Source organism: Haliotis cracherodii, unplaced genomic scaffold (assembly GCF_022045235.1).
Source record: "Haliotis cracherodii isolate W230 unplaced genomic scaffold, xgHalCrac1.p SCAF_5, whole genome shotgun sequence".
In the NCBI taxonomy this organism is placed as follows: domain Eukaryota; kingdom Metazoa; phylum Mollusca; class Gastropoda; order Lepetellida; family Haliotidae; genus Haliotis; species Haliotis cracherodii.
The window spans coordinates 43,011,073-43,030,016 of record NW_027266308.1 but is presented as its reverse complement, the minus strand read 5'-3'; the positions used below and the strand labels follow the sequence as shown (position 1 = coordinate 43,030,016).

At 37.9% G+C, this 18,944-nt stretch overlaps 1 protein-coding gene across 1 annotated transcript; it reads left to right on the top strand.

Annotated features, from left to right (window-relative positions):
* The first annotated feature begins 3,097 nt into the window (after positions 1 to 3,097).
* Positions 3,098 to 18,223, top strand: LOC139442352 (uncharacterized). The gene is made up of 5 exons (XM_071223151.1): positions 3,098 to 4,457; positions 7,827 to 7,976; positions 8,952 to 9,154; positions 11,478 to 11,720; positions 12,660 to 18,223. Exons 1-5 carry the CDS (start codon positions 3,305 to 3,307, stop codon positions 14,136 to 14,138), a joined length of 3,228 nt encoding a protein of 1,075 aa, XP_071079252.1. The 5' UTR covers positions 3,098 to 3,304; the 3' UTR covers positions 14,139 to 18,223.
* Positions 18,224 to 18,944: the final 721 nt, after the last annotated feature.

Below are 18,944 nucleotides of genomic sequence, written 5' to 3'. Positions count from 1 at the left end.
GTATTTTCTTTCATATTCGAATAATATATACAATTAGAGCTTTTGTTTGTTCATCTGTACATGTACGAGGTTATCGAAACAAATATTGTTTCTCGATTTTATATCACTTCTATTGTATTCTGTTGTATTTGATTACAGTATTTATTTTTACAAAAAGAATGGTATTTAGATATATCACAGTCAGATAACAGCAATTAAAAGTCAAAAATAATAAGTACAGAGACTATCCACAATAAGAAACCGGGGCCTTAAGCTGAGTAGAAACAGTGACGCTTATTAGAAGGAATGCGGTATACTGCACCGGTCGTGTTTAAGGGTTACACGCAAATACTGAAATTAAATTATTAAATCCAATTTTGTTATACACTACACATCCTGTAACAAAATACAACATGATATGCTTTGTTCGAAATGAAACCTCTTTGACGATAGTAGTCTATGGTTATTGTCGACTGGAGGAAGTATGGTGTGTCAGAGGGCCATTACCAGTCTACACTAGACTTTGTAAGAAGTGACGTGTGGCAAACTGAGTCGCTTGTTGTAGTTGGTGTAACCAGGGAGCCTATCTCCGTCAAGTCAGTCTCCCTGGTGTAACCCTTCAGCTACCAACACTGAAGTGGCGACCAAAAGGATCTGGTGGTCACGCTCGGTGACTTGGTTGTAAGCGAGTCATAGTACATGAACGGCGTGGATCGTTTCTCACAGTATCGGCCACTGGGTCGTCTGGTCCAGAAACATTTACCTACACACCATCGTCATAGAGCTGGACTATTGCTAAGTGTGGCTTTAAACAACAAATTGATATTAATAAATAATAGAGTTAAGGGACAAACGAAGACGTGATTCAACCTTGCCTTGACTGTAATAGATACGCGTCTACATGGTTTTCAACAGCTTGTTCCTTTACCTAAAACATAATACGTTCAATTACTCTACTGTAACAATAAACTATTCAACATGTAATTGAGAGCTTATTGTAAATTACCGAGAACAATTACACCAATCAGTTATAACAACAATATTAATACCTCAACTCGGACTTGAATTGCTGTCAACACTGTCCTGGTACCTGGTTTGGTACTCTCATTTCTTCTGTACCTTCTGATTGGAAACTGACATAAAAGTTACCGATCACCTTTTCAATGATGGGATCTACGCATCCGAAACAGCGGAAAGGGAAGTTTTCTTTTGTCCGGCAAATTTCTTTTTTACGGGCCACAGTTATCACATGATACAGCATGTTGATTTTCTCTGACATTCTTCTCGCATGCAACACAGCGAATCGTCTAATTTCTTAATTGTTTTATGTAAGTTTATTATCATTTATTTGACCAAGGTGTAAAAAAATATAAGGTGCCGTTTTCGCCAGGAAATAGTAGCCGTTTTCGCTTGAGTCGAGGTGCCGTTATCGCCAATCGGTGCCGTTTTGCTGAGGTGACGTTTTCGCTATAACCCCTTTTAATGACGATTTTTAAAAAGTGTTTCATTTAGATCATTTTCATATGAGATCCTGACATCTAATATAAGGGACGTAACTCTGCATGTCGAGTGTCAACAACTAACACTACTCATCATCTCTGTGTTGGGAGACGTTTGATTTATGGAGTTAGCATCATAGTAATGGAATTAAATGTAACAATTCTCCCAGGGGAGGAATTCCACTCATTCTTGTGGGTTGGGTAGCGATGTTTTCGTCAAAGAAATTATTCATAAAATACAAATAATAATTCCTCAAATTTTTGTCGTAGTGTAAAAGTTGATCATACCTGAATCATATTCAGAAACGAACACAAAATGTTTTTCACATGTCTGCAAACGTTACCGCAGAAGAAGCCTAAAAGATCTTGATGGTTTCTAGTTGTTCAACAATTTAATGGGTGGTATATACATGCGTCGGTTCCATGACGATCTTCATGCGTCACAACTCACAAGCCATAATAGATGAAAGGCATGCATCGCTTAAATTGAATCATTATTTCCGTGTTTCTCAAACTAGTATCAGGGAAATACGTCGTTTTAGACTGTTAGTGAAAATTATTTATTCAGAAAAAATACACTATTTACATGGGTGTCACTTAATCAATCTCAAAAGGGATACTCGATTCTTGTGTATAACCATGGCCTGCTACAAACATTTCATCACTGACGATTTCTTTCTTAATATTATAATTATCATTTGCTTTCCCTTTCTGAATACGCGCCATAACCAAAGAGATGTATACGAGCTGAAGAAACGACTCTTTTATATGTTCTTTGGGTGATCAAGGCAGTTTCATCTATCCATACTCATAGCATACAATATGGCTGGATAAACGAGTATTTTTACGCATTACTGTTTTGTTTATTCCTTTAAATGTTTATTTAAGAATTATGTGATTTGTTATTTAATTTATCAAACATCAACGCTGAAACCATGTGTATGTCAGGTTTAATTTTGTAACTTTTAAAGAAACAAATGTGGAAATACATGATATCAAAATATTAAAATAAAACAGATTATCAATTAGTTACAATATGTTAACATAACTTATACCTTGCATATGAATAGAGAAGACGAGAGAATTACATTGTGTATCAGCTTTCATTTCATTGTTAAAAAAAACAGGCCTACATGGCACCTACTATTTGACAGATGTATATGGTATTCAGACCTTGGCCTGAGATATTCAGGCGTTATGACCACACAAAGATTCATTTTAGCATGCTGATCACAGAAAATTATATTTACGCATTTTTATTTCGAATGAAAAGTCTGAAACTGTTAATTGGTGCATTCACCCATCTCTAATATTGTCACTTTGCATTGGAACGTGTTAATTTCACTTGTACAGAAGTTCGAACACATTTCATTATTTGTAAACAAACATTTTCCACAAAGGAAACATGCGAGATTGTGAACTTTGACCCACGTGTTATTACCAATACTTTGTTTTTCCAGACCAACTTTAGTTGCTCAAACTTGATAGGTCATGTACTGGCGTATAAGTACGACATAAAGTTATTTACAAAGGAGAGCATCGTTTTCAGCATGCACAGCACATGCAGCTCGCGCGGGTCACCGGTCACCTGCAGATCGCAGCGCCATCTACCGGTAAGATTTAGCTCAAGGTGGTGAGTTCGCGGGAACGAAAATAAAGGGACTTTTCAGGCAGTTTACGATGGAAATGTGCAATATGGTAGTTATATTTTTAATAGATGGTTATATCTAGCTTGAATAAGGAGGGTCAACATGCATAATTTCAACTTTTCCCCACCGCTTTTGGCCTGAGATCACGGGCACTCTCTCGCTGCCAAACCAACAAATATGGCGGACGGCAGTGAGATCGAATCGGGCCTTTTGATGGAAGTGACAACAGCCCCTAGCACACTTAGTCAGGCTGCTCCGGTGCAAATCGTATCGGTGACGGATGGGCATGTGTCAGTCCCGAGTGAGGGTCAGGTTGCTGAAGATATTCTTCAGCAGGCCTTTGTAGGAGCAGAAGATTTTACCCCAAATACTGTTGAATACACAAGTGGTGAAACTGTGGAAGATACATCTGTCGCTGCTGAAATTGTAAACAATGTTATTGCCGAAGACAGTTTGGTCACAAATGTTGCAGATTCGGTGTCAGAAACCACAACTTTCGCAGGGGTTGAATATGGGGTTGTTGGGACTGAGTCTGAGGTGGGAAGTGCGGAAGTAGCGTTAGTCGAAGAAGGGGAAGAAAATGGCATGGTTCAGTCAAATGGCAACACAGTTAGTGTAACGTCAGTGATCGAACAGACTGAAGCTTCAGATTCCAATAGTCAAACTGTTGTTGCCAGTAGTCAACAAGCACAGACAGGAAGTGTCAGCGTGGCTGTCATCCCTGGCACTGGACCAAACCTTGGCTCAAGTCATAACCCAATTCGCATCATCCAACAAGGAAATCAGTACACACCGGTTCAACAATTGACTGCTGAGCAACTACAGCAGATAATGCAAGTAGTGCAGCAACAACAACTTGCCAAAAGTACATCACAAGGTGGTGGATCAAGTGTTTTGTTCAATCCACAGACTAATACACGGATAGTTTACCGAGTCATCTATCCATCTGAGCTGCACAAAGGTGGCACTGCTGTGGTGACAACGTCAACAGTGTCTCCGGGGCAGCAAGATTTACTTGGTAGTCATCATAAGAGACCCTACAGAAGGCGAGTCAGAGAAGATGAGGATGATAAAGTTGAAGGACCAGAACTTTCCAAGGAGGAAAAGGAGGAGAGAAAAAAACATAGACCTAGAACAAGATCTGGTCGGGTGTCAAAACCTCCCAAACACATGATGAAAGACTATAAACATATCCATGTGTTAGATTGGGATGAAGACTATGATGATTCTGATGGAGGCTACTCTGACTACAAATGCAGTGATGAGGAGAAGAGACGCAATGAAGAAGGAGAGGCTTTGGAGAAAGAAGAGGCAACATATGTTTATCCAGGTGTGTATTTATTAGTCAGAAGCAGTGAGTAAAGTGTTTTTAGTTACTGTACTTCACCTGCTGCACCATAATTATGCCAAATCGCAGGCACTGGTTTTAGAAAAGATGACTTTTCCCCATGGCCTGATTTATTTCAGTTGTTCAAAACTGTTTGCAGCTAGTTCTATCGTGTCTCTTTGGCATTTCAGGCCTTCTGTTTTATGCCGTTGTAAGCACCCGGCTCTAATTAGCAGCTCTTGTCCAACCTGTATTAATCTGTTATAAACACCCCCCTACCATGCCTACTAAGATGGAAAATTTACTTGACAGAACTGTCAGTCCATATTTTCTTGTGTATACCAAGTATGTTTTGTACAGAAGTAGAAGTATATGATTACCTAGTCACTGTCTTCAAACTTTGTACACTACAAATCTTGATCTACAAATACATTTGACTCATTGATGACTAAAGTGCAACACGCACCCACATACCCCTTTGTAAATATTCAGAGCACAAGAGGTTCTTAATACGGCATATTAGGTTAATAATATGACATATAACTGAAAAAAATGGTGGTCTGGATGCATGATGTTCTGATTAACGAATGTGTAAGTAACACAACCCTTCCAGAGCTCCACATCGGCAGTGTATTTGCATAAACTACCTGAAATTAATCACCATTAGCCAATTAGTTTTGAGTTGCTTGCAGAATTATATTGAATACCCAAAGAAAACTCTCAATAAGCAATCATAACTTGTGAGTAAATGGCTAAATATATTATCTGGAGCTCTAATCCATTATCAATTAATTAGGTGGGAATTCTTAACATGCTTAAGATTTATTTGGATGATACTATCCAGGGTGCTGTTGTACAAAGCAATTTTAGCACTGAGGTGATCGTTACTCCCATACCTGGGGGATTGGGTGGTCAAACTGTAACTTGGCTGATTAGATGTTGTACTAAGGATTTATCCAGGATTCCAAACATTTGAGGGGGGGAGGGGATCAGCATTTTGGTCAAGTTGTTCAATGAAATACAACATCCTTGTACATAGTCATAACATTAGTTATTGCAATATTACATGTATATTACAAATATTTACTGACATTTGTTGCAGACTTGGGGCTGAATATTGGCCTCTGAGCAAGCTGACCCAGTTGTGTGGATCAACATTGTGTGATCAATGCTCATGCTTTCACTGGTTTGCCTCATTCATACTTTATTGTTGACAGAAATAGATCCAAGAAATGTGCATTTCAGGGAGGTAAAGGTAACAGATACATGTGATACCAACACAGTCGTTGACATTGGCCATCTTATGGTACATCGTTCCATAACAGTAATGCCTTTGAATGAGCAACAGTTCAAATGCCCACAAACGTTACCCCTTTGGACATGGAAGACGAGGACAACATAAATGTATCTTTAAAAAAATCATTTCATTATATGCCAAAGATTTTCTTTCAGCACTGTTTTCTGTAATGCTATATGCAGGGTTTTACCACAGAAGTGGGGGTCCAAGGGACCCCAAATAATTAATTTTGAGGGTCCTTTCAGGCAATATGGATATTGAACCATGTGGCCTCGGGTTGCAAACTGCCATTTGTCGTGATATATTTTTTAAATGTGAAGTTTACACGGTATACAGCCTTGCCATTAAACTCAACATGCTAAAGGTTGGTCACATGACCGTGAAATTGATGTTCATAAGTGTATGAACAACTCAATTTGATGTTCATATGTTACTCACAGGACTGTTCTCGAAATGACGTAAACACTGACAGACTACTTACACATTCCTGGGGGAACCCCTGGAAATTTAAGAGCACAAATACATACAGGATCATTGTATTAACTATTATCTGGACCTTTTTAATTATCCTCCGCCCAGCAATGTTGGCGGGGGATATAGAAACGGGCTCAGTCCGTCCGTTACGTTTCGTTTCTGGAGCATAACTCATAAACCGTTCAATATTTTTTCATGAAACTTTGCAGGTCTGTGAAGTACATGCTGAACTGGTGCCTTTTGCTATTGAGAAATTTTTATTTTTTTTACGTTTCCATGGCAACAAGATGGACTTAGGTTCAGTTAGGGTAGGGCTCGTTTAGGGAGCATAACTCATAAAACCGTTCAATATTTTTTCATGAAACTTTGCAGGTTTGTCAGGTACATGCTGAACTGGTGGCTTTTGCTATTTAGAAATTTTTGAAATTTTTATTTTTTACGTTTCCATGGCAACAAGATGGACTTAGGTTCCAAACTCTTCTTTCTTTATACACTTTCCATGACAAGTTCTACCTCGGTTAAAAAATGTTAGGGTTTGTTTAGATTTAATTATGTCATAATTTCTGCAACAGGGGCGGGGGATATAGCCACGTTAGTGGCACACTCTTGTGTGTGTTAATTTTGTGTTTTAGCTTACATCAGATAAGTTGACTGCATGATCGTTCACAAATATCCTTGCTACGACCCATCCCAGTGAAAAAAACCAATGCAAGCCTAACCTATCATGGTATCAAACTAGATTCATGTCTAGACTGACGGTGGCAGTCTAAAGAAATCTATGAATTTCCTTAGTATCTATTTGACATATCTTTATAATCACTTTTCAATGATTGGCCAGTTGATCAATGATGACTAACACATGTGACCGCCACAGGCTCATTAACAACTTCAGAAATCTCCTACGTTTTTCGCTTTGGCCATTTTGACATCTTGCACTTGATGCAATTGTATTACAACATGCTGTCATTGTGACTGACTGACTTTGGTAGTTCTTAACAGACCTAATCATATAAGAGGATATTATTTTAATACATTTGTTCCAAACAAACTACATACAAACCTCATGACACCTCTTTTGGAGGAACAATTTTATTCCGAGATGCAGCTTGTTGTATGGCTGTCGGTGTAGTCACACATACTAAATAGAATTTTGAATAGATCTAGGCCTACATCCTTCAAGGTAAAAAAAAGAGCAATATAAGAATTGACTTTCACTTTGTGTGGGTTCATTGGAGTATGAACCTTCATGTACAGCATGACCCTCACTCTATGAAAGTGCATACCATGCATACTCCAATGAACCTACACTAAGTAAAAGTCAATTCTTAAGTAGATTTTGACATGGATGGTAAAGGCATGGTATTGTCATGATAGTTTTTTCTTCAGAAATGTTACTCTTTCCATTTAACTTCAAGATGAAATGCAAGTCAGCTGCAAGGCCATGTTCATGCTTGCTCTGTTGTACATGCTAAGCTATCATTATGCCACATGTAGGAGACTGGTTTTGAACAGTGGGGGTCAGCGTGGTGTCATGATGCATATCCTTTACTGATTGAAAGAATAGTTAAAAGCACGTACACAAAAACTGTTGGATGTTGCAGGTCTAGGGTCAACCCGCCCCAAGAATTACAAGTGTGACACTTGTGAGAAGGCATATATCGGACAAGCAGGTTTGAGTCGGCATTATCGTTTGAATCCTTCACATGGCTCCATACCCGAAGGAGAACAGGAAGATGACAGGAGTCAAGATGGTGAGCTTGAAATATGAAAGTCGAGCCAATATCTAATATCCAATATCCAATTACTAGTGGGATGATGCATCGGTGGATCACAATATTTACTTCCCGATACAAGTATCGAACACAGTCGCACAATCAGTTTAAAATATTGATTCATACCTTAAATGTTAACCTAAGTGGCTGTTACACCAACTGTAAGTGAAAAAGTAAATATTTCATCCATTGCGCCATACTTGACACTGCCCAGCACTGTAAATCTTCAGTGTGCCGGATATTTGGCCATCATGTCTATGAAAGAGATGGCTTGTGCACCACATATAAGAGCACATACTAGTATTGTGAACTTACGCGTATCAGTTATGGTGTATCGTCCCAGCCCAACTTATAATGATACGTGTTGTTGCAATTAGTACTGGGACGATACACAGATGCATTGTTGGGTCGCGATGTTTTACTTCTCGATACAACTATCCAAAACAATAGCATACACTAGAAGTAAAAGGTATTGACTCTTACCTTAAATGTATTCTTTAATAAATGTTACAACAAACACTAATTACTATTGAAAATGAGAAGTGAAAACGTAACTATTTTCAGCCATTACACCATATTTGACACTGCCAACCCTAAATTGTAAGTGTGCCAGGTATTGGTTGTCCTGTCTATGAAAAAGATGGCTTACGTAACCACAGATAAGAGCACATGCAAGTATCAAGATATGTATCGGATAATGAGCAAGGTATCGTGATGCGTAATGGATTGCACAGTTAGTGTATTGTCCCAGCCCTAGTTGCAATTCAATGTACATCTCGATAGTAAGGTTGCAATTTGATACATTAAAATTAACACTTGACATGCTAAAATATTTCAATTATTATAAAAGGAACTGAATATTAAAGTCATGTCTTCTTTACAAGAGACTTAAAAAGACTTTCTTCGATGAAAATGTGTTCCATATTCTCTGCCTAACCTTGTTTGTCATCGCAGGGTCTGGACGAACAAATGGAAATATGGGCAGCTTATCAGAGGATAGTAATACTCAAGACTCCATACCCGGCCTGGGGCTGATTGGTACAGGGACACCTTCACCAGTTGCCAAAAGAGGAAACATCCACTCCAGCCGCGGGAGGGGGAGGGGGCGCCACCTACAGGAACTCTCGCTATCTAGGCGGAAAGCCAAATTAAAAGAAGTAAGAATACAAGATCAATACACATGTTATATTTGTAAGAAAAGAAGACAACGATGGATTATATTTGTAGCCATACTAATTTATTTGAAGCAGAGCTAGCTATTCTCAGCCTTTTGCAATTACTAATTTACATTTGAAGCTTCCAGGGTTTTTTGTTTGTTGTACAATCTTAACTTTTAAGAGATAAGAAGACCTGCATAATCTCACCTAAATCTATGCCATTGTTGGGCTTTTTAGCTTAATATGCATGTTTGTGTTTATGTTCATACCTTGGACTCAAAAGAATTATTACTGAAACTACTCCCATGGCCTCGAAAAAAGATAAACCCGGGTAAATCTCTTCACAATTCAGTTCAGACTAGAGACAATGATGCTCAAATATATCCTGCATGCTTCAAAAGTGAAATACGAAGGTGACAATATTTTGCCCAGTAAGGAGGAATAGCAATTAGCATAAGCTTCACTAATGTCAAATGTGTCATAAGGGCTAGTAAAGTTTCAAACATTTTTGTGGGTATTGCTATATGATATTACTATTCGGGCTCGTACACCTTCTTGCCAATACGTCACTTGAACAATACAGAAAGGAGGCTATGATGCTTAATATTTTTCGTCATCCAAATTGAGAATGATGCGGAACCTAATTATCTGAGCCTTCTGATTCTTTATTTTATGTAACATAAGATGGAACTGGATGTGTGGGAAATACAGAGGTGGTGTAGGATCACTGTGCAGAGTTATATCCCTTAGCTGCCAGGACCCTCTGCTTGTGTGGTTGAATTGGTTTCTCTCTTATGATCCTTGACACCACCATACACATATTTGTTTGTTTCTCTAAATGTCAATGACTGGTATGAAGTATGACTTTCCTCCAAAATGTAGCTGACACTGCAGCTGAACTAAAATACTGGTTAAAGTATAGTAAAAATTGTTCTAGAAAATGTTTTCTCTGTTAATTATTGTGGAAACATATTTGGTAAATGGATTTGACATTTCAGGGTTCGTATAGGCTTGGGAAGGCGTTGAATTTTAAGGTCTCTCTTGAAAAGCCTTGAAAATCAGCATCATAGCTTAAAAAGACTTGAATTTGTACAAAATGACAGTTACTTGTTAATAAAAGTATTAAAGCACACAAAAATATGAACCAGTGATGTTTAGTGTGATTTATCACATTGACAGATTTATGTTCCAAAGACAATGAATAATTCATGACAAACTTAATTCAATTTTTTGTTGCGTTGGAAAATAAATCTTGTTGGAAAATGTCTGATGGTCATAATGCTTTTGATAGTATAATAATAATAATAAAAAGAAACACACATAAATGTTGATGGAATATTCTCTTAGATTCCGAATCCTACACAGAATACTTATTGTAATGTTTAAGAAAATTTGAGAACATGAGTAAGAAGGCTATGATGTTTCATATTTTTCGTCATCCATATCTTGAATGAGGAAACAAATTATCTGAGCCTTCAAATTCTTAAAGATAAATAAGCTTACTGAATCAAACCTCTGTTGTCCATTTTATTTAAGGAGCTAAGTTAAAGTTTGTTCCAGACATGTTATTTCCCTCTATTAAATATTCATTGTATAACTGGATGTTCACATTGATTCATCTCCACTTTCCAAAGATGCCCAGTTTGTGTCATAAAGCTTGAATACTTCAAGTGTGGTGTTAACAAACAAACATAGATAAGTCTAGTGGTGAACTAGTGCCTTTTGATAGGTTGGATTTTAAAAAAAAAAAATATATTTCCAATTTCCCTGGCAACAACTTTGACTTGGGCAGAAAATGGCAGTAGTGCTCATTTCCAGAACAGATCCTGTATTCCTTACAATATTTATTCACCATAGTTGCTACTTAGATAGGCCAAGTGGTGAACTGGCCTTTTCTTTTGCTATTGTAGGATTTTTTAGACAAATATTTTTCGAGCTCTCTGGCAAATTGTTTAATAAATATTTATTCGCAACAAGTATATACCATTGCGGGGAATATCTCCATTGCGGTCGAATATACTTTTCTCAGCTCTTACCTGAATAATTGAAAAACAGAGAAAGGAAAATTCTATTGCCCCAAGGATGCCTGGACTGCTAACATAGGTCAAATTGCTTCAAGTAAGTCGTTAGTTTAATTCAGTAAGTGGGTATTTATAATTATGTTTCTAGAAACATGAGAGTTTCTCAGCAAGGATGTTTTCTTTTAATAAAAGAGATCATATATCCTATACGCAAGTCCCCGAGTCATGCAGAAATGCTTCTGGTGATGAGAGTATTTTGGGTCATCAGTGGTTTTGATTGAGCAACTGTCATTGTGTTTCAGATAGTGCGACAGTGTGAGGACGAGGATCTGATGGAGATTGTGTTACCCCGGCTGGCCAAGGTGATCACACTGTGGGAGTTCCTCCTCATGAAGGTGGAGAAGGGTTATCCATCACGGCCACATGTTGATGACATCTACCGGGAGTTCGAGGCCCTCCACAAGCAGGTCCAGAAAGTCTGCCAACTCTATCTCAGTCCTCGCAACAAGGACAAGTCAGAATCTAACTCTACTCAGTCATTGCAGGTGTGTGGAGAAAATTAATTTGTGGAAAATGTGAATGTTTTGACAGCTTTATTATGATTGGGACTTTTATTCTGATACAATACCTCTGCATGAAGATCTTACAACACCTCCATGCAAGGTTGCGACAGGTGAACCTTGTGCAAACTTTGACTGCCCAGTTTATATGAAGTATGTGTGGCTTCTTGAGCCAGTCAGATGTCAGCTTTCTAAAATATTTTTGCTTCAGTTCTTTGCCATCTCGATTTGAGACAGGAAGAATTGTTTGTTTAACGCCGCACTCAGCAATATTCTAGCTATATGATGGCGGTCTGTAAATAATTGAGTCTGGACCAGACAATCCAGTGATTGACATCACGAGCATCAATCCACACAATTGGGACCGATGACATGCATCAACCAAGACAGCAAGAAACCAACACCACATGCAACTATACCTTTGATGGAACTCCAATTTGTTTGTCGATAGCATTGCACAGGATTACTTATTTGCATTTGGAACTGGTTGTTTTGAGTGTTCTTGAGAAATCAGATATGCTAATCTGAATGGTAAGCTCACTCGTACTGAGAATTTAGAAGCCTCGACACTTATTGAAAGTTCACCTGACTTCCTCAAATCTTCACTCAGGGAGGTATCGTATCAGAGGGTAAGGTCTGATTTTAATGAGATTGATATTTCTGTCAAATTGGATTGCAGACTGAATTTTGACAGTTAAAGCTCTTCTTCTTCAGACCAGTGTTGTCGATCAGAGGTGACTGTGTAGTTACACAAATATTTTTAGCTTTGTAGTTGTATTTACCCATTATCGTAATTTCCTGTTACTAGCATTATGGTAACAGGTGATATGATTGCATAGATTTCCAAGTAGAATTTGAGCTTGTTTCTCATGTTATGACAAGAAAGAACTTTCCCATCTCAAAACTATATCACATATATTTCAGGTTGAGAATGTCCAGCTGGCTCAAGCTCTTGGTCTTGAAGTGGGGATGTTTGATGTGAAGGAGATGCCAGCAGAAGAAACCCCCACATTCCAGTTCAAACTCACACCAGAAACCATACCCTCCCCCAGCAAGCCGTTGCCAGTCCGCCGCAAGATCCAGGTGACCACACCCGACCAGACGCCTGGACTGCCGGCCGCTAAACGCCCTAGGACTGTTTCTGTACTTTCGGACACGAGTCCTATGAAAAACAATAGTGCTACATCAACTTCAATTCTGAAAGGGACGCAGAACGTTCAGTTCCGTGTTGTCTCTGCATCCTCCCCGGCAGCTTCATTGACAACTCCGCACATAATCGCTGTGTCCAACCCCCATAGTGTCAATATCGCCAACAACAACACAGCACCTGCCTCACGTTTTGTGACTGTGTCAAATCCGAACATAGTGACAGTGTCAAATCCCAACATAGTGACAGTGTCAAATCCCAACATTGTAAGTGTGTCCAAGCCCAGTAACACAGCTTCTACCCTTCCTCATGTCGTGGCTCTTTCAAATTCTAGTATTGTATCACACCCGCAGATAGTGACTGTGTCAAATGCTAATGTGTCTGGCTCAAACATTACAACTGTTCAACCAAAGACAGTTGTGCGACCACCAGAATCAAGTGTTCAGACCACATCTCAGGTTGGAGGTGTCAGTAAATCTCATGAAATCCTTACCTCTCAGGCAGCTACTTCCACAATGCCATCCAGTAGTACAGAGACAATTGTTGCTGTAGAGACCGACAATGTGTCAGTTGTGGACACAATGAATCAGAACGTTGTGTCTGCTGTCAACAGTGCTAACTTAGTTAGCAGCAGCAATGGCTCTGGTGTCAGTAGTGCTAGTAACAGCATTGAAAGTGCTCCCAATGGTGAACCTGTTACCCTAAGAACTATCCTTGTTAATGGAGGAGTGACAGGCGATGGTGGTGTTAAACAGCTTCAGCCTCTTGTCCAGGAAGCCCTTCACACTAATATTCAGAATATTCAGGTGGTGGAAAGCCTGGAAGAAGCTCAGCAACTTATTCTGGCACAATCTCAAATGAATGGTGTCGACCCGTCTTCAAATATTGCCACCCTAGCTGAAGTCATTCACAATGAATCTGAGTTTATTGAACAAACCATTGATGGGGATGTGAAAAGGGAAATTGTTCTCAACCCTGTTGAAGCCAAATCTGAAGAAGTGGATCCTGGTGAAGTGCAAGGCCAGATTGTGAGTGCTGAGCAAATAGAAGGACAAGTGATAAGTCAAGATCAGATAGTGACTCATTCCAATATCTACCAGACAGAGGATGGTATATTAATCATACAGAACCCCGATGGAACCACGTTCCAGCTGCAGGGTGCTGAAGGCATACCGTTAGAGACAGTTCAGGCCTTGCTAGCCATGGAGGGGCAGTTCGAGGGAGGGGAGGCAGTTCAAGCTGAACTTCAACAATAGCATCTTGCATTGTTATTTCACTGCTTTTGCCAGAGTTCTTGTTCGGATGTAAGGGAAACTTATAGCAAACAAAATATAGTAAAATACTTTCAACCTTTACCAATATTCATATGTTTTGGTCTTCATAACTCAAAAAGGTGGAATCAGTGGTTGGTATGTTGTTGTTTTTTAAGTATTTCTTTATATCCAGCTACAATATCAGCATATTTGTATGTTTCCCCAGATGCCCCGATAGTTGTCCATCGGGAGTTACTTCCCTTCCCTTTCACTTGCAATATTTTAATTGGTCAAAATCTTAAATGCAAATTATTCTTTCGTGATATGGTTACCTAAAGGTCGGTGTTGAGGTAGGTGTTATGCAACTAATGGATGCACCTTAGTTTCAAGAAATAGAGGGTGAATAAGAAAAAGAAAATAAAGGTTTTTGACATTATTCCATCTCACAATAGAAGATCAAATAGCCTGTATTCAGTGTGAATGATAATCAAAGTGACAGTTATAGGTGTAAAAACACATGTTGTAATTGACTTTTATTTTTATTTTTTTATTTTTTTATTTTTTTCATTTTGTAGGATATATTGAATTTGTCCCTTTGAGATTTGAGATTTGATCAATATCCACTGTATACCCCAATGTTTTGATGACACAAGATTCCATTGTTAGTATTCTGCTGGTATTTTCAGACAAACGTGGATGAGCATGTTGAGTCTTAGTCTGTGATTTTTCCTTGCACCGCAACAGAACTTTGGTGAACATCTTCATCTTTGCATGGCACATCCTGAAATCATCTTTGTACAGTTCAGACCTATTTTCTAAAAGCATTATTATTGGTTCATGCGCAATAAACATTTACCATTGATCTCATTTTCTACTGAAATTCACCTTGTACGTCTGATTTTGTAATGAAGGAAGGTATACAAATGTAATGTCAATGACGATATGTTACTGCCTACACAAAGACAATTGGTAATAAGGTGTAGTCATGAAATACATATTACAGCGCATGTTAAGAATGTCAAGACATACATATGGGAAGTATTTGGCTCACTGACATGTATTGGACTTAAGGCTTAATTTATGCAAGGTATACAAGGCCAGTGTCATTAAAATCAGATCTTCGTGTTCGCTACTGCTATGCAAAGTTATGAGGGCATCTAATAACAGGTCACATCAGAATGACCTTTCGCAAATATTAAAGTCGACATGGGCCAATTGGAAAGAAGCTTTCTGTAATTTTACGGCACTAGGTTCAAAAGGGCATCTTCTATTCCAGTCTAAACTTTAAAAAATATTGAAAGTCTCTTCCATTTCAATTTTTTATCCCCTTGATATAATCTGTCATACAGCCCCTAACTGTTGTTCGGAATGCGCCATGTTAACCTTTTTGAGGTTAAATTCGGAAACCTTCACTTTCATGATCTCATAAGTGACTCTGATTGGTTGGATGACCCATAATTTGATGTCCTCAGATCTTTGTTTAGCGAAAGCAAGAACTAAAATATGATTTTAATGAGACTGACAATAAGGTCGGATCTCACTAATGAGAATGAAAGCAATATTACAGTCAGCCATGCTCTGGCTTATGTAGCCTTGAAAAGGCCCCCATCAGATTTTGTTTGTTTAATGTGTTAAGTTTTTATAGAAGATTTTTTTTAATGGCCTAAGGTAACACTGGGAAGAAGAAAAAAATACTGTTTTTGAATTTTGGTATATTTTTAAACGTCTGGAAATGGGTTTGCTAATCTATAAACAAAGTTACAATGAAATGAAGGAAATTGTTTACACATGAAAGTTTCCATCTGATCAAAGGTAGAAAGAATGTGCCAACCAGTCATGTAAGGCCACAATAAATGAATAATAACATTCTCGCCCATTTCTTTTTTTAAGGTTGGATATGTGGGAAATTACTTTTTTATTATTTATTTTACAAGGTCACAGGTATAACTGTTCACACACTTCACATGAGTACTAGTCAAACTTCCATTCTTTCGAGGGGGCACGGGTGGCCCAGTCGTCTAAGGCGCCGCGATTCGCTGTGCAGAGTTGCGTCCCTTGGGCATGCCAGAAACCTATGATATAATATCACCTAGATTTTAATACAGAGAATTGTTAAAATCTTTTGAAAGCCGCACATGTGCAGACAAAAACTTCCACCAATCTATTTAAGAACATACCAAATGAAGCATTCATATGATGTCAGTTTAACACTTGGAGTTGCATTGTTCTAAATGCCGATACCAAACATCGGCAAGATCTAGGCAGACGTTTGGGTGGCAAATACATTTTACTGAGGCGTGTTTGGTCATGAGGCCGATAGGGATGAGAATGTAATCATTAATTTATTGTGGCCTACTGAACCAAAATTAATCTGTAAAATGTAAAACAAAATGTTAAAGCTTCCTTTCACCAGACAGGTTATTTTTGTCAACTTTAAATGCAATTTGTGTGTACTTTGTATTCAACAATTATAAGATACACTTGCAATTTTCTATACAGTAAATTTTAAAGAGCTAACAGTCTTTGCCAGTATATATATGTCCCATAGATATCAGTCTCTTTGTAGATAAATCTGGTTTTCCCAAACTGCTCTCCCGAGACTGACATTTAGGACCACTTAATACTGATTATTAAGACTTTCATGCAGGGAAGGGTACTACATTTTGATGTCATGCAATTTTGCTTTCCAAATTGGTCTAATGAAATATTGAGTAATTCATACCAACACAAAAAGTCCACTTAACTGAAACAAGTCATGTGAGAATATACATGATAAATAGTGCATAGGGCTTTTCTTATTAAATCTCATGACCTGAAAAAGTGGACATTTTCACTTGTGGCTGAGCCACTCATGTCAATTTTGTCAGGTCAATGAGATAAGATGTCCTCCATGTACCCTTGTAGCAGTTAACAATTTAAGGAGGTTTATGTATATTTTAGGACTGCAAGATTGTCTCATTGAAAATCTTTATTACTGAAATATTTAGATTGGTATCATCAATCAAGAATCTATACTGATCCCATCCTTCTCACAAAAAGATAGAGGAAACGGTTTTCTATTAATTTCTCTATATACATGCTGTACTGCCCAGACTGAACTCTGCTTTATCAATTATCTAACTTCGAGGGGTCCTTTCAACATAAAGATCAATGAAGTCTGTCGGATGGAATATATTGGGGTCCTTTCACTGAAGTAGGGGAAGATATGTTATGCTAAATTGTTAAATGTCGACTACTGCATTGACAAAATCGGTTGACAATGTAAGCAGATTCTTCCGTTTATTTTTGTTCCTGAGCATGCGTCTTGAGTTGATACAGGTAATACATTTGCCATGGCTTTGCTCGGGACAATAGAGCATTTGTCATTAATTGTATTAAACTTGTCCATTGTGCAACTGATGTAAAGTGTAAATGCCTTATTTTTTGTATACCATTTCAAGACCAGTGATTTTTGCAAATAGTTTGTATTCCAAATACCATGTATGAAATAGGCCTAGCCTAAGAGGTTGGTTTTGTCTTGAGTTTGTCGAGTTGATACGAGACCCGAAGAAATGTCCACCCTACAGACCATACATTATAAAAGACTTGTACATTGAAGATTTTGTGAATAGATTCCCTCAGTAATTGTACAATAGATGTAATAGACGTTTTATACTCACAACTATCTTAGAACTAAGTTATTGGCATAGGACTGTGGTGCACGTTAAATTATGTTATTGTTGAAAACTGTTTTGAATGCTTGTTCGACAACATGTCATGTTTGTTTGGTCAGTGTGTATGTTTACCTGAACTTGGGAATTTGAGAATGTGTACAAGAGTTCTATTATCAATATTATATGTAAGGAAATCTTACGGAAGTGAACAACTAGAAACTTGTTATTTGGATATGTTTGTTTTATCAGGAGGAGACATCACAATTTGGACATATTATTTATTAAATCAGCATGTATGGTCCAAATCTGCTTCACAATTGTCAATTTCAGTGGCAATTCGGATTCTGTAGTTGGCATTGTTGCTGCATTTAGAAATCAGATATTTATGAATTCGATTCTCAGAATTGATTTGAACAAGAAATGAACAAATGCTAAACCATTCGCCCTGATGTTGTTTCTAGGTTTTTCAGCACCATACCATGCTTGCAAGTTTTACCAAAGTGATAAAGTCTGAGACCTGCATCACTTCGGACTTCCCTCCCACATTAAGTTGCAAAGCCATGATATAATTAGAATATTGTTCAAAGCTGTTTTAAAGCCAACTCACTCACCCACTCTGCAGTTTTATGGCTTGTATCGACTTCGATGACCATCTTACACAAGGATAACTGAAGTTAGCCTTCATTACGATTTGATTACACACTTACTAAACATTTAGCATCATTTTTGTCTGTTAACTGACTATGAGACTTTTTCTTTATATTTATTTTCAATGACAAAATGTTGGTGAGCCAGCAATATCTCATATCAACATATCTTGGCATATATACTACTCAAACAAGCTAAAGAACACCTACAATTGAAAGGCTATGTGTTGCAATACCCACTAGCCATGACAGATTAAGTACATGTATAGTCATTTGAAAATAAAATAGGTGTTCTTTCAGCTCTTTTCTGTAGTATATCCAGTATAATATAGTCTTTGATAGGCACTTACAGGTAGGAAAAACATGAAGACAGGAAACGTTTGTGGGAAATAACTTCTTTATTGTTTGTAAAGTCATTTCAGGACACATCTTGCCCTTGAAACATTCAAACAAGAATGAAGTTGTTAGCCGTAGAAGTTTCATGTCTTTGTTGAGTATGTATGAGATAA

Bases quoted from the DNA above. Each gene is read 5' to 3' on its own strand.
- LOC139442352 (XM_071223151.1), top strand. From the start codon at position 3,305: ATGGCGGACGGCAGTGAGATCGAATCGGGCCTTTTGATGGAAGTGACA. The intron at 4,458-7,826 runs GTGTGTATTTAT...TGGATGTTGCAG, and splicing joins GGCAACATATGTTTATCCAG to GTCTAGGGTCAACCCGCCCC. The intron at 7,977-8,951 runs GTGAGCTTGAAA...TTGTCATCGCAG, and splicing joins AGATGACAGGAGTCAAGATG to GGTCTGGACGAACAAATGGA.